Source organism: Jaculus jaculus, chromosome 9 (assembly GCF_020740685.1).
Source record: "Jaculus jaculus isolate mJacJac1 chromosome 9, mJacJac1.mat.Y.cur, whole genome shotgun sequence".
NCBI lineage: Eukaryota > Metazoa > Chordata > Mammalia > Rodentia > Dipodidae > Jaculus > Jaculus jaculus.
In genome coordinates this window covers 49977439-49993621 of record NC_059110.1, presented here as the reverse complement: position 1 = coordinate 49993621, position 16183 = coordinate 49977439, and the positions used below count along the sequence as shown (strand labels likewise).

The 16183-nt window shown below is 41.2% G+C and overlaps 1 protein-coding gene across 1 annotated transcript in view; it reads right to left on the bottom strand.

The window, feature by feature from the left end:
- Window positions 1-8962, bottom strand: part of Cep85l (centrosomal protein 85 like) — a 215618-nt gene extending 206656 nt beyond the window's left edge. Inside the window, exon 1 of the mRNA XM_045159149.1 lies at window positions 8885-8962. Within this exon, the coding sequence (XP_045015084.1) occupies window positions 8885-8957 (73 nt within the window). The 5' untranslated portion in view covers window positions 8958-8962. The remainder of the gene's footprint in view (window positions 1-8884) is intronic.
- Between the last annotated feature and the right edge of the window lie 7221 nt (window positions 8963-16183).

Sequence of the window (16183 nt, the reverse complement as noted above, 5' to 3'; positions counted from 1 at the left end):
CGCAGGAAAAGCAAGTGCCCAGCTCCAGAAATCAGAACAGCAGCCCGACCACCCAGGCAGCAACTTGACTGAGACCAAAATCATCCAAGGTAACTGGGATTGCACCAAGGAAGGGTCTCACTTGGTCGCAAGCTGACTTGGATCCCTCAACAGACCAGAAATCTTAACCTCTTTGTTGATTTGTCATTATAATAACTACTCTTGCATACATACTTGGGGCTGTAGATACTCTGAGAGTCTTAAGAGCCACACCTAACACCTTAAGGTCCTACCCTGAAAATATATTACATCAAATCAATTGATACAGCTAAGATTACACAGCTAGCTAGAAAATCCAAGCATTAACTTAATCCAAGATGCAAAAATATATACATTATAACACAAGAAACACTAAAAAGCAAGATGATATAAACCCATCTAAAAGTGTTAATGCATCAGAAATGTCCTCCAGTGAGAAAGAGTTAGAGGAAATGCCTGAGAAAGAGTTCAAAAGAATGATTGTAAATATGTTCAAAGAAGTCAGAGAACAAATCAAAGGAGTCAAAAAGGAACTTAAAGAGGATATCAAAGGAATCAAAGAAGATGCAGGACACCAATTTCATGAAATAAAGAAGGCAATACAAGACATAAATAAGGAAATAGAAATAATAAAGAAAAACCAGTCAGAATTACTAGCAATGAAGAACACAGTTAATGAAATAAAAAACTCTGTAGAAAATCTCACCAGTAGGATGGATGAGGGAGAGGACAGAATATCTAAGCTAGAAGACCAGGTGGCAGACCTAATGCAGTCCAACAAAGAAAGAGACAAACTTATAGAAAAGTATGAGTGGGAATTTCAAGATATTCGGGACACTATGAAAAGATCCAATATAAGAATTCAGGGCATAGTAGAAGGAGAAGAACTCCACTCCAGAGGCATAGTAGGCGCCTTCAACAAAATCATAGAAGAAAATTTCCCCCAAATTGGGAAAGAGGTGCCAATGCAGATACAGGAAGCCTTTAGAACCCCAGCCAGACAAAACCCAGAAAGAACCTCTCCTCGCCATATTATAATCAAACTTCCAAACACACACACCAAAGAAAAAATATTGAAAGCAGTTAGAGAGAAAAATCAAGTTACCTACAAAATCAAGCCCATCAGGATTACAGCAGATTATTCAACACAAACTTTTAAAGCCAGAAGGGCTTGGAATGATATATCCCAAGTTCTGAAAGATAACAACTGTCAACCAAGGTTACTTTATCCTGCAAAGTTATCCATTCAAATAGATGGAGAAATAAGGACATTCCATGACAAAAGCAGGTTAAACGAGTATTTGAAGACAAAACCAGCTCTACAGAAAATACTTGATAGAATCCTCCATGCTGAAGAAAAGGAAAAGCACACATACAAGGAACCTAGAAAAAACAAGCAATACTCAAATACTAGTTAACAGAAGAGAGCGCAGGTAGAACCAGAAACACACACACACACACACACACACACACACACAGAAAAATGGCAAACAAAAATACACACCTTTCAATAATATCTCTTAATATCAACGGCCTCAATGCCCCAACGAAAAGACATAGATTTGCAGACTGTGTTAAAAATCAGGATCCTACATTTTGTTGTCTCCAAGAAACTCAACTTTCTACAAAGGATAGATATTATCTTAGGGTGAAAGGTTGGAAGATGGTGTTTCAAGCAAATGGGCATAGAAAACAAGCAGGGGTTGCTATCCTAATATCAGACAGGGTAGACTTTAGTCTGACGTTAGTCAAGAAAGATAAGGAAGGTCACATTATATTGATTAAGGGCACACTCTACTAGCAAGCTGTTAGAGCTGATCAAAACCTACAGCAATGTAGCAGGATACAAAATAAATACACAGAAATCAGTAGCCTTCATATATGCTAACAACAAACACACAGAGGATGAAATCAGAGAATCACTCCCATTCACAATTGCATCAAAAAAAAAATAAAGTACCTTGGAATAAACCTAACCAAGGAAGTAAAGAATCTATACATTGAGAACTTTAAAACACTCAAGCGAGAAATTGCAGAAGACACTAGAAAGTGGAGAAACATCCCTTGTTCCTGGATTGGAAGAATCAATATTGTGAAAATGGCAATCTTACCTAAAGCAATCTACACATTTAATGCAATCCCTATCAAAATTCCAAAGGCTTTCTTCATGGAAATAGAAAAAAACAATCCAAAAATACATTTGGAATCACAAAAAACCTCGAATATCTAAAATAATACTGAGCAACAAAAAAGTGGCTGGTGGTATCACCACACCTAATTTTAACCTATAATACAGAGCCATAGTAACAAAAACAGCATGGTACTGGCACAAAAACAGACATGAAGATCAGTGGAACAGAATAGAGGACCCAGATGTAAGCCCAAGTAGCTATAGCCACCTGATATTCGATAAAAATGCCAAAAATACTCATTGGAGAAGAGACAGCCTCTTCAGCAAATGGTGTTTTGAAAACTGGATATATATCTGCAGAAAGATGAAAATAGATTCTTCTCTCTCGCCATGCACAAGAATTAAGTCCAAATGGATTAAAGGTCTTAACATCCGACCGGAAACTCTGAAACTGCTAGAGGAAAAAGTAGGGGAAACCCTTCAACATATTGGTCTTGGCAAAGACTTTCTGAATACAACCCCAATTGCTCAGGCGATAAAACCACAGATTAACCACTGGGACCTAATGAAATTACAAAGATTTTGCACCGCAAAGGACACAGTGAAAAAAGCAAAGAGGCAACCTACAGAATGGGAAAAAATCTTCGCCAGCTATATATCTGATAAAGGATTAATATCTAGGATATACAAAGAACTCAAAAAGTTAAATAATAAGGAATCAAACAAGCCAATCAAAAAATGGGCTATGGAGCTAAATAGAGAGTTCCCAAAGGAAGAAATACGAATGGCATATAAGCATCTAAAAAAATGTTCTACGTCACTAGTCATCAGGGAAATGCACATTAAAACTACATTGAGATTCCATCTCACTCCTGTCAGATTGGCCACCATCATGAAAACAAATGATCATAAATGTTGGCGGGGATGTGGAAAAAAAGGAACCCTTCTGCACTGCTGGTGGGAATGCAATCTGGTCCAGCCATTGTGGAAAACAGTGTGGAGGTTCCTAAAACAGCTAGAGATTGATCTACCATATGACCCAGCTATAGCACTCCTAGGCATATATCCAAAATACTCATCACATTTCCTTAGAAGTACGTGCTCAACCATGTTTATTGCTGCTCAATTTATAATAGCTGGGAAATGGAACCAGCCTAGATGTCCATCAACAGATGAGTGGATAATGAAGATGTGGCACATTTATACAATGGAGTTCTACTCAGCGGTAAAGAAAAATGAAGTTATGAAATTTGCAGAAAAATGGATGGACCTGGAAAGTATTATACTAAGTCAGGTAACCTAGACCCAGAAAGCCAAGCACCACATGTTCTCTCTCATATGTGGATCCTAGCTACAGATGACTGGGCTTGTGCGTGAGAATGAAAATACTTAGTAGCAGAGGCCAGTAAGTTAAAAAGGAGACATAAAGGGTAGAGAAAGGAAGGGGGGAGGATGTTTAATAGGTTGATATTGTATATATGTAATTACAATGATTGTAATGGGGAGGTAATATGATGGAGAATGGAATTTCAAATGGGAAAGTGTGGGGGTGGGGAGGGAGGGAATTACCATCGGATATATTTTATAATCATGGAAAATGTTAATAAAAATAAAAATAAAAATAAAAAATAAATAAATAAATAAATAAATAAAACATAAAAACACTCAAGAAGGCTGAAGAGATACAAATCCAAAGCTACACTACAAAGCCAGAGTAACAAAAACAGCATGGTACTGGCACAAAAACCATAATTTAGACCATTGGAACAAACTAGAAGACCCAGCCTTTATTTCTTGCACCCACAGCTACTTGATCTTTGACAAAACTGCCAACAACATTCACTGGAGAAAGGACACCATCTTCAATAAATGCTGCTGGAAAAATTGGATAATCACATGCAGAAAAATGAAACTAGACTCCAAATGGATTAAAGACCTAAACCTAAGACTTAATACTCTTAACTGCCTGGAATATAAATTAGGAGTAACTCTCCACAATACAGGAGTGAGGAAAGACTTCCTGAATAATACTTCAGTAGCCCAAGAAATTAAATAATCACTCAACCAGTGGGATCTCATGAAGCCTGAAAGTTTTTGTACAATCATACCATAAACAGAGTCAACAACCCACAGAATGGGAAAACATCTTCACCAGCTATATCACTAACAGAAGCCTTATATCTAAAATGTAAAAAGAACTCAAAAGAACTAAACAATAAAAAATTCAAACAACAGGCTAGAGAGATGGCTTAGCAGTTAAGACACTTGACTGCGAAGCCTAAAGACTCATGTTCAACTTTCCAGGTCCCACATAAGCCAGATGCACAAAGTTGACAAGGTCACACATGCATACAAGGGGTCACACACGTCTGGAGTTCAACTGCAGTGGTTGGAGGCCCTGGCATGCCAATTCATATTCCTTCTCTCTCTCTCTCATATTCATATTCATATTCCTTCTCTCTCTCTCTCATAAAAATAAAAGGCCACTTTGTTGAGCTTGCCTCAAAAAAAAAAAAAAAAACACCAATACATTCAAAAAATGGGGCAGAGAACTGAATAGGGAATTCACAATAAAAGAAACACAAATGGCTAATACCTAAGAAAATGTTCAAGGGCTGAAGATATGGCTCAGCAGTTAAGGAACTTGCCTGCAGACTAACAACCTGGATTGGATTCCCACTACACATGTAAAGCCAGATGAACATGGTGGTGCATGCATTTGGAGTTTGTTTGCAGTGGCTGGAGACCCTGCCATGCCCATTCTGTTTGTCTCTCTTCTCTCTATTACTAATTGCAAATAAAAAATAAAATAGGGCTGGAGAGATGGCTTTGCGGTTAAGGAGTTTCCTGCAAAGCCGAAGGATCCAGGTTCGATTCTCCAGGACCCACATAAACCAGATGCACAAGGGGGGGGCACATGTGTCTGGAGTTTGTTTGCAGTGGCAGGAGGCCCTGGCGCAGTTGTTCTCTCTCTCTCTCTCTCTTTCTGTCTCTCTGTCTGCCTTTCTCTCTCAAATAAATATGTTTAAAAATAAAATAAAATAAGAAGTTTTTTAAAAAAGAAAATGTTCAACACCCTTAACCATCAGAGAAATTCAAATTAAAACAACTATGAGATTCTTCCAGTCAGGACTGCAATCATTTAAAAAAAATAAATCAAACAAAAAATGTTGGTGAGGAGGTGGGGAAAAGAAGAACACTCATTAACCTGCTGGTAGGAGTGCAAACTAGTACAACTACTATAGAAATCAATATGGAGACTACTGAAAAAGATGAAAATAGAGCTACCAAGTGACCCAGCTATTCCTCTATTGGGCATCTACCCACCTGAGGTAAAAGGTTAAGACTGTATTGCCGAAGAGACCCACATGCTGCCAACACGGATCATAGAGAGATCCAGATGGAATCTTGAAGGAAGACAGTTCCCAGAATTCTGCCTGTATAGTGCTGGAAAGTACTACATGACTCCCACAAGAAGTTCCCACTAGTCTTTAGCCAAAAGAGAGCCTACACCCAACAAAATCTCTCTAAATTAACAGTGCTTATCCCTTCGGACCTAGGCTGACCTCAATCTCCTTTGGAGAGTCGGGTTTTCTTTTTCAGAAGGCAGCTAGAACCAAGGAGATAAATGACTCCTCACACATCAGCCAGGGCCCTAATGAAACCACAGAGTAATTAGCGAGATGAGCAAGAGTGCTGCCTCAATAGTGAGTGAGCATGTCTACCAGTGCCAGGGTCATAGAGACAAACACTGAGGATACTCAAACCGCACCACAGCAGAAACCCAGAACCTGCTGAGAGCGCAACACTAAAGTAGACTTAAAACACACCCACCATGGCTCAGGGAATTCTCAGAAGAGGGTACAGAAAAACTGTAAAAGCCATAGAATGGAAGGGAATGTCCAGAGGCACTGGCCCTTCCCTTACAATGACTGACTGCTGCTCTCACATTTCATAACCCAAAAACCAAGGGGTTATACCAGCATTCTCAATGAGGAGGGCCTTCATCAGAATGGGGGGAGAAAGAAGGGAAATGATGTTAGTAACATATGAGGTATCCATAAAACCTATTTAATTAAAAAATGTAAAAAATAATTTAAAAATCCTCAAATTATCCAAAAGATATATTTATGGGACAATAGTTTAAAAATAAATTTTTCTTCAAATTGTAGTAAACAAAAAATCTACACATTATCTCCTCATTGGCTAAAGAAACCACAAAAATTGTTCCTCTAAGGCATAAACTTTAACATTTAATCTTAAATAATTTCAGAATTACATTTGTGCTTAGACTGCAGGTCACTGAGAACTCAAGATAGAGCTAAGCTGGAAACCCTCCTTGTTGACCAGCTGACAGAAAGCTGGGAAAAGTTATACTGCATGCAGCCATATGGGAGAGAGAAGTTATCAATTGTGGTAAACAACAGTGGACCCTATAAGCCCTAAGACTGTCCAGTCAGGCCAAATGTGCCAAATGGTGTAATACTGTTATGTCTGTTATGGGGGAAACTAACCACTCTCTAATTGGCAGGAAGGCTCACTCCACAGAAAGGAATACATGTCTGGTACTAAAACCCTAGTCAAAAGTCTATGGCTGGGGAGGTCATGAACCCTAGGGAAGTAACACCTGCAACTATCTGGCTAAATGCACATATTATATCCACCAAACTGCCCTGGAAAAACTTTTAAATGTCTATACCCATATATTAATGCTCCTCTCACCTTTGGTTAAAGAAGCTTCTTTTTTCAGACAAAGTTTCCTTGGGAGTGGCTCAAAAATCATCACAGTGCTGAGAAGAAGTGAGGGTGGAGCACTCAGCACACAGACATCTCTACCACACCCTCCAAAGCTCAGTTGTAGAAGAGGTGGCAGAAAGAATTTAAGTGCCAAAGGAAGGGTAGGACTGCTTACAATACAAATCTTCAGTCACAAAATGGTCGTGATATTCATGACCTCGCAGTGCCTGATAGTACCTTCCTACCCAAGCCCTTCATAATAGGAGAAAAAAGAATGATGACATCAAAATAAAGAAGAGACTACTTGGAAGAAGGACAGGATTCAGTGGAGGGTGGAATTGATGGTGGGGGGGAGAGGGAAAATGGGAATGAAGGGAGGGAAGTATAGTTTTATTATCTATATTTAAATGGAAGCGATCAGTCGAAAATTTGGATAAAGAACTATATTTGTTCAAGAACATAAATAATTGCATCATTAGTAGCAAATAATTCACTATACAAATAACTCACTCTATGAATTTTTTTCCACTGAAAAGGTGTGTCCTGATTTACCAGGTTTATCACTGTAAAAAGCTAAAACATGCGATAAAGATATACTGTCCACATTTCTTAAACATGAGTAAGTTTTATGTTTTCTTCCACCATATTTTACACAACAGCAAATGTCTAGAGATTATAATATAACATCAAAGCCTTTCAAAAATTACTCCACTTCTAAAGTCTAAGATGGTCTCTTAGAAATGAGTAAATGTATGTAAGGCTTCTGTAATATACCTCCAAGCATAGATGATCACAAATAAATTTCAGATTAGGTTACAAAGATCACAGATGGCTTTTGCCACATACGAATAAATGGAAACCACTCTTGGCAGCCCCTAGAGATAATGGAATATCTTTTCCATCACATATCACTTAGACCTCAGGATTTGTGACTACTGAGTAAGCATCAGAAACCTCTAAATGCTGTCAACCTTCTCAGGACAATCAATACATTTTAGAAAAAGTAATTCCCTGCATGTTTTTCTGTTCCATTCATACATATTCTAAATTCTATTATTTCCAAACATGTTGTAGGTCTGTATCAAAAGAGAATGGTTTCAAATCTAAATCTGATTATTTTTAATTTTTTTTAAAAATTATAGAACTGCTTGAAAACTCAATGGCAATATTCTTGGTACCTTTTTGTTAGCAGAAAATATTATCAACGGTCTCCTTCCAACGGCTACTTTCTTGTCTAGCTAGTAAATGGCTTTGAAAAGTAACACAAAAATGTGTCTAAGTTCCAACAAGTCAAGTTCAAACACTTTGTTCAACAGGGCTACTTAACTAGGGTTGTCACCTAAATATATAGGATAAAATTTGTGTAGGGACATGTGGCTTTTTCTTCTGGATAAAAAGTCCATATATCTTACAGTTTTTCAGAGACATCAAAGTGCCTGAAAGGACTGTCATTAGCTAACTTGGCACAGGCAAACCAAATCTCATTTTTCTATTCCATTTTAGAGGAGGATTTATCCAACTCAACTTCGGAGTGATGCAGGCATGAAATGGCTGTCCGATACACATTAACCCCCTTCCACCCACAGAAAAAGTGGTAACCCCCCAATTTTCCTTGAAGGGACCAAAAAGGGGCCAAGATTAACAGTGGCATCCTCAGAGGTCAGGGCTCGGCCGGGATGCCCCGCGGCCACCGGCGGATGAGCCTTTGGGGACCCCCCCTCCCGCGGTGGCGGGCGGCGGGGGCGCCGTGGCCGCGACCTCCCCGGCCGGCCCGCGCGCGGGGGCCACACGCCCCAGCAGGGCAGGGAGCAGGCCGCACGACAAAGCCCGGCCCTCGAGGGCCCGGGACTGGACGCCGGAGCGCGGGGACGCCGCCCCAGGTCAGGGGCGCGGGGCACGCGAGCCGCGGCGGGCGGAGGGACGCGAGGCGGCGGGCGCGGGGACGCGGGGGCGCGGGGGCGCGGGGTCGCCCACCCTCGCGGGCCGCCCGGTTCTTACCCGCCGGGAAGCTGCGGGCTCCGCCGGGGCTGTCCCGGCCGCCGGCCTCCGGGGCCAGGAAACGGCCCCACATCTTGGGCGGTGGGCCGGAGCCGCCCAGCTCCCCTCGTCAGCCCTTCTCGCTCCGGCCTCGGCTTCCTGGGCGGCGGGAACTTGTGCGGAGCCGTGGGCCGCGGCAGGCAGCGCGGGAGGACGGTTGAGGGCACGGCGACGGCCGGTAGCGCCGCGGCCGGACCTTAGGCGACGGCCACCATGGCCCAGCCGGGATGAGGCGCGGGCCGGGAGGCGGCGGCTCCGCGGTGACGGCGGCGCGATGCGGCGGCGCCGTGGCTCTGAGGCTCCGGGCGAAGTCGCAGCTGCGGCTTCCCCCCGCCCGCGGAGCCCGAGCCAGGCCCGGCCCGGCCGGGAGGGGGCGGGGAGGGGCGGGGCTTCGGCCGCCGCGGGCGGGGCTCCGGCGCCCTCGGCGGGCGCGGGCGCGGGGACGGGCGCGCGGGCGGAACGGGGCCTGCCCTGGGAGAGCCGCCGGGCGCCCGGGGCCCCTCACGTCGCGCTCTCTAGGGCTCGAGGGGCTGCCGAAGGCATCAGCACCCACGCCTGCGTTGGCGGTCTCTCAGGCCTCCAGGGGCATCGCTCTTAAAGGGGCAAGGGACCTGCCACCGCACCAAGGCGCCTCCAGATTAAGAGACGCAATTGGAGGAGCTAAAGGACACCCAATGGCACCTGTAACTGAGATGGGAATTAAAATCAACACTCATCCCTTGAACGCCGGTTATCGGTCACTGTTAGAATAAAATGGCCTTTTCCTGAACTGATTCAATGCTAAGAAGACATGAGAGTAACAACTGGGATAGAGAAAAGGGCCAAAGAGTGGGAGGACCAGAAAGTTCAGCGTGTAACCTACTCGCCCAGAATTTTAGATAAGCAACCAGAAACGAGTCAGAATGGCACGGAAGTGTGTAATGCCATCTTCTTCTCTGCCTCTTACACTGAAGGTCTGCCTCCTTCAGAAGTTTCACCTAAATTCTTAGCGTAGGAGCACTCATGGTGAGGAGGGATTAAAGGAGGCAGCATCATTTTACCTGCACATCTTCTTCTTGGCATATGATGATCATTCCCATACTTAGACACAAATTGCTGCATTTAATAAACACTGGTAAAGCACTAAAGTAGGAGGTGGGCTCTGCCCTAAGCATGTCAGTCAGAAAAGACCCTGCACTCAAAGGTTTGCGTCCAACCATGTTTTTTTCTGCTGTACAAGTTCTGGAACAAAAGCCTCATATTTGTAGTTTTCTTTAAAAATATTGTAATTAAGGGGCTGGAGAGATGGCTTAGCGGTTAAGCGCTTGCCTGTGAAGCCTAAGGACCCCCGGTTCGTAGCTCGATTCCCCAGGAGCCATGTTAGCCAGATGCACATGGGGGCGCACACGTCTGGAGTTCGTTTGCAGTGGCTGGAAGACCTGGCGCGCCCATTCTCTCTTTCTCTCTCTCTCTCCCCGCGTCCTCTTTCTCTCTCTGTTTGTAGCTCTCAAATAAATAAACAAAAAAAAAGTTTTAAAAATATTGTAATTAAGAAATAGTGCTCAAAGCCTATATTACGTCTTGGTGTATATGCTATCACCATGTCATGATTGTAATTTATCAGATCCAAACTGCACATTTAGTCTCCTTCCTGTAGACATTCCATTATTTCTCCAAATCATACAGTATTGGCCAAGGGTTAATTGTTCCTAATGCTAGAAACTAACAACTATTTTTAAAAGAATGAAATGGCTCTTTATTCTGAGTTCAACATGTATAAGCTCACTTTAAGTTATACTTCAATAAGATATGTTTTAAAAAAATACTTTATAAACTTCTATATTTTGGGACTGAGGAGAAGGCTCAGAGATTAAAAGGTGTTTGTTGCAAAGCCTGCCGGCACCAGTTTAATCCCCTAATTCCCATATAATAACAGATGCAAAAAGTGGTGCAAGCATCTGGCATTTGTTTGCAGTAGCAAGAAACCCTGGTGTTCCCATACATACTATTGTAGAAAACTCCACGTTGCTGGCGTGAACATTCAAACCAGGCACAGTTTAGGGGAAGAAGGGATTTCATGCTTACAGATCCAGGGGGAAGTTCCATCAGTGGTGGGAGGAGCTGCTTCCATACGTCCAAGCAGAGAAACTATCACCAGCCAGCAAACACCAAAAGCAGCAATCAAAAACCGACATATGCAGGACCCCAGAACTCACACTGCTCTCTTACACCTTTGGGCTGGAATTCAGATCCGTCCCCAGTGACACCTCCTCCAGCCAGGTGACTGGAGATCCAAGTTGCAAGCTTTAATAAAACACCTGAGTCTATCGGGGACATATATTCATACCACCATACACACACACACGCAAACGAAATAAATTTTTTTAAGATGTATTATTTGGGTTCCTGGCCCAGTCCCACTATTTAAAAAAGCAAAAGTTCTATGCCTCAGAAATGCTAGGAGCAGAGTACAATATCCAAGTATATATCTTTTCCTGATTTATAGTTACATGATCTAATATGCAGCGTGTAAAAACCCAAGGTAGTTTTGAACCTATTATGTAGCCTAGACTTGCCTCACTATTCTCACTCACTATTCTCCTGCCTCAGGCTCCTACCTTTTTCCATATATATATTTTTAAATCTAGTTCAGACTTCAACTTTTTCCATTCATAACACAGCACCTTTGCATGTAAGAATTGTTTTGCAGAATCTTGAGTATATAGATAAAATAATTACTCAAACCAAATGTTTGCTTATAATTCAAATTTATTTTAAAACATTTTTGTTATTCATATAATTTTACTATTTATTAAAGATTAAAGCAAATTTATATGCTAATGAGATGGATGTGCCTGTTTACATAAAGAATTAAATCTTGGGGACTGGGGAGATGACTGTTAAAGGTGCTTACTTGCAAAGCCTGCTAGTGGGGTTCAGTTCTCCAGCACCTACATAAAGCTGGATGACGCATTCATCTGTGATCCCAACAAGCCTAGGCAATGGGAAGCAGAGCCTGGAGAATCTGAAGCTTGCAGGCTAGTTAGTCTGACTTGTTTGCAGTCTGGCAGTTTGAAGTAGCAAGAGACCCTATTTCAAAGAAAGTGGAGCAGAGACACCTCAACATCGATCCCCTGGCATGCACTCCTATTGCTATGGCACACATGCACAAGAGCATGCTCACATGTGCACACACATACATACATACACACCACTCAAATAAATACATAATTTTCTAAAGGCTAAATCAAAAGCAAAGAAGTTTAGGCTAAGATGGCATAGTGGTTGAAGGTGCTTTCTTGCAAAAGCCTGCCAGTTCAGGACTCCAGATTCAAATCCCCAGTACTCACATAAAACAAGGTATACAAAGTAGCACTATCATCTGAAGTGCATTTGCAAGCAAGAGGCCCTGGAGCTCCCATTCTGGCATGGTAGAACATGCCCATAATCCCAGTACTTGAGAGATGAAGGCAGAAGGATCAGATGTTCAAAGACAAGCTGTATTACAACATAATGAGCTTGAGGTCAGCCTAAACTATATGGCATTAGACACTGTCTAAAAAAAAATGGAAAAGAAAGCCATAATAACATATTTAATACCAAACAAAAATTTCTTTTAAAATGTTGTATTCCAAAATAAAAAGACATTATTGGGGCTAGAGAGATGGTTCGTTGGTAAAGGCACTTGCCTGCAAAGCCTAAGAATCTGAGTTTGATTCCCTAATACCCACATAAAGCCAGATGCACAATGTGGCTCATGCCTCTGGAATTTGTTTGCAGTGACTAGAGGCCCTGGCACACCACCCTCATTCTCTCTAATCTGCCTCTTTCTCTTTCTCACTCTCAATAAATGAATAAAATAGTTTTAAAAGACATTATTTGAAATAAAAAAATAAGTTACATTCATAAATCTATGTGCTAAGTAAATTGAACTTTCTTACATGTATTTTTCAGATTCAAGTGTATCCAACAGAACAAACCACTAGAAAGCCAAGAAGGCTAGAATAATGGACAAAACTGAGGTCTTAAATCAGAAGAGAATATTTATACTAACATCAAAAGCTTTTTTTTTTTCTATGTACAAAAATGTGGTCAATTGAAATAAAATAAAACATAGGAAAATTAAACCAATCCATAACAACTTAAATAGTTCCTCAAAAACAGTTGCCAATAGATAGGGAAAAATTTATGTACAAAGTCTAAAAAGAAATCTCACCAACTGGACAATTCTGTTGTATCAAGGATATATGAATAATTATAACTTATAATCTTTTCCATATCATATAAGTGACACATTTCTTAATTTATGATGTGATTAAATGGCCACTCAATAACAAATAAACTAAGAACATGCTTTCTCAAGATGGATTCAAAAATCTTAAATGGATTCTTGGCAGACAGACTTCAACTATACAGTAGCACCCAGAAGACAAATGGATTACTTCATTTGTCTATGCCTCAGTTGTCTCACTTTTGATTTGAAACAAAAAGTGTGACTACCTCATGGGTTTGTTGTGGGGAGTAATGTATGTAAACCACTTAGAAAGTTTTGTGTGTGCTCCATATTTGGTAGTACAAACAAGGATATAGAAATAGAACTTTATTATATCTCACCAAGAATCAGTAATTCTGGCAGATAGGTTTGGGGAGGAGAAAATGGGGGTGATAGGAGGAAATTATCATGGTTTATTGTCTATACTATACACACACACACACATTAACACAGCCTTCTAGCTGACCTGCTGTGCACAAGAGAACAGTTACACAAATGGAAATGTCCAAAATATTGTAGAATTAGGTTAAGACGTTTTGAAAAGAGCATCATCAATGTAGTATAGTTGGTAGCAGTCATTGTAGGAAATATATATATATACTTTCAGTGATTTAAGACAGCTACAGAGACTGGGAAGGAAACTCAGTGTGTAAAGTTCATGCCACACAAGCATGAAGATCTAAGTTTAGAACCCTAGTACCCAAATGAATGCCAGGTGGCTGTGGCATCATGCCTGTAGTCCCAGTATTCAGGAGACAGATACAGGAGCTCCCTAGGCAAGCTGGTTAGCTAGACTAGCCTAATTGATGAGCTCTGGTTTCAAGTGAGAGAACCTGTCTCAACCAATAAGACAGAAAGGGATTGAGGAAGGTACATGACTTCAAACTCTGCCCTCCACATGCACACATTTGCATGCACACCATACACATGTTCACACTTGATGAGCATACATGTGTACATGCATGCACACCCACACGCATATTCATAGTTCATGAGAATATACATGTACCTGCAAGCACACCATACACACATGCAAATTTTTTAAAAAAGAAAACAGCTACATGTTTTATATAAGTAAATAATCTTGGCTGGAGAGATGGCTCAGTGATTAAAGGTGCTTCCTTATAAAGTCTGACAACCCAGGTTCAATTCTTCAGTGCTCACGTAAGCTAGATGCACAAAGTGGCACATGGGTCTGTAGTTTGTTTGCAGTGGCAAGAGGTCCTGGTGCCCCCATACTCTCTTTGTCTTCTTTCTCTCTCTTCCTTTCTCTACCTACAAATTAATTAATTAAATTAAATTGAAATCTGTAATGAAGAGCTAGCTTCATTTTATGACTGAGGGAAAGACTCACAGAAGCTATTAAGAGCTGGACAAGAAAAGTTATATTTCAAGCCTGATCTACATGGCTCCATAGTCTTTAAACATGGAAACAAAAATTGCAAAACTTTTCTTCAGATGCAGTGTAAGAGAAAAAGTGCCTAGGGTTTCTGTGTAATGTGTTGGATTCTGACAAAATAAGCAACTATGATATGATTCTGTGGGGCCATATAGTTTCTTTTAGCTGCAGCCAGTAGGATGAGGACAGGAGAAAATATGATGGTTAAACAGGGCTTTACTGTATGGACACTTAGAAAAATGAACCAAGGTATTTCAGGATATTATCAAGAGAATGGTTGAAATAATTGAAGTGCTGAGTCTAGCTTATGTGGAAAAAGCAGTGAGATCCAGAGGGGGCTGAGAAGTCAAGGACATGGAGAGAAAAGAGAGTGGGAGTTATACAACCAAAGAACAAATACAGAAGCATTAGACAAGGAACACTGAAAGACAGGAGCATAGGGTGCAAAGAGGGAATGATTAAGATTTTGGAGGGCGACAGTGGAAGAATTAGACATGGGGCAGCATTGAAGGCATGTCTCTGATTTCTCCTCAACAAAGACCTTGAGGCTCCATTGTGGAGAGAGCAGTTGTCTATATCCATCGACTGCCACCCACAGGGCCTGCCTCAGCCTCTAAGGGGAGGCTGTTCTGATACTAGGTGTCCTCAGTCAATGACTACCTATGGCAATAGTGCAGAATGGCCATTGTTTTCGGCAAAGAGCCCTTCTAATCATCAGCTATTGTTCTCTGCCTCCACTGAGTTGATTGAGCCCTTGTCCCATCATCTTTGTGGTCTGAGCCTTTTCTGCCCAGCCCTGCTTCTCAACCCTATTATCTCACAGATTATCATCAATGGCATTTTTACAATTTTCACTGCATTTAGCATCTGCTTCCTGAATTAGCTCAAGGTCACAATCTGTGAAGATCAGTTGGACCTTTATTTGTTTGCTGGAAAAATGAAAATATCTCAGAGAGTACAGCAAGTATTCCAAGGTGAATTCACTACCAGAATGGCAGAACAAAGCAAGAGCAACATGGACCAAGACAGTTCAAGAGCAGATGTGGAAGTGCCTGAAATTTCACACCAAAGACATAGATGGGACAGCATGAGTAAGTGAACTCAGAATAGCACACAGTCACACACCAAACTCCTAGAAAGAAGGCCTTCCATGCATCTGACTAAGCTGGGCCTAAGAACCATTGTCCCAATTAGAATTTTGCTATTATCCATAGTAGTTCCAGGAGCAAATTATAAACATGTATAACTTAATTAAGTTCATTGAGATCAACAGGATTTTAATTAGTTAAGACAAATTAATTGCTTACAACTTCACTACTCAAATAATTTTAAACTATTAAGACAATGTTCATGGCAAAAAAAAATTTACTCTAGACAATAAACAATAATTCAACTTAGTATACTCTATTAATTGGGAAACTAGGTGTGAGGCATATACTTTTAATCTCTGCACTTGGGAGGCTGAGGCAAGAGGATCGCTGTGACTTCTAGGTTACCCTGAGTTACAAAATTACCCCTATCTCAAAACAATAACAACATATCTGTGTGTTCACATTTAAATTTGGTAGGTCTTTTCAAGAATTCTTAAAGTGTTTAGGCTTGGTGGAAG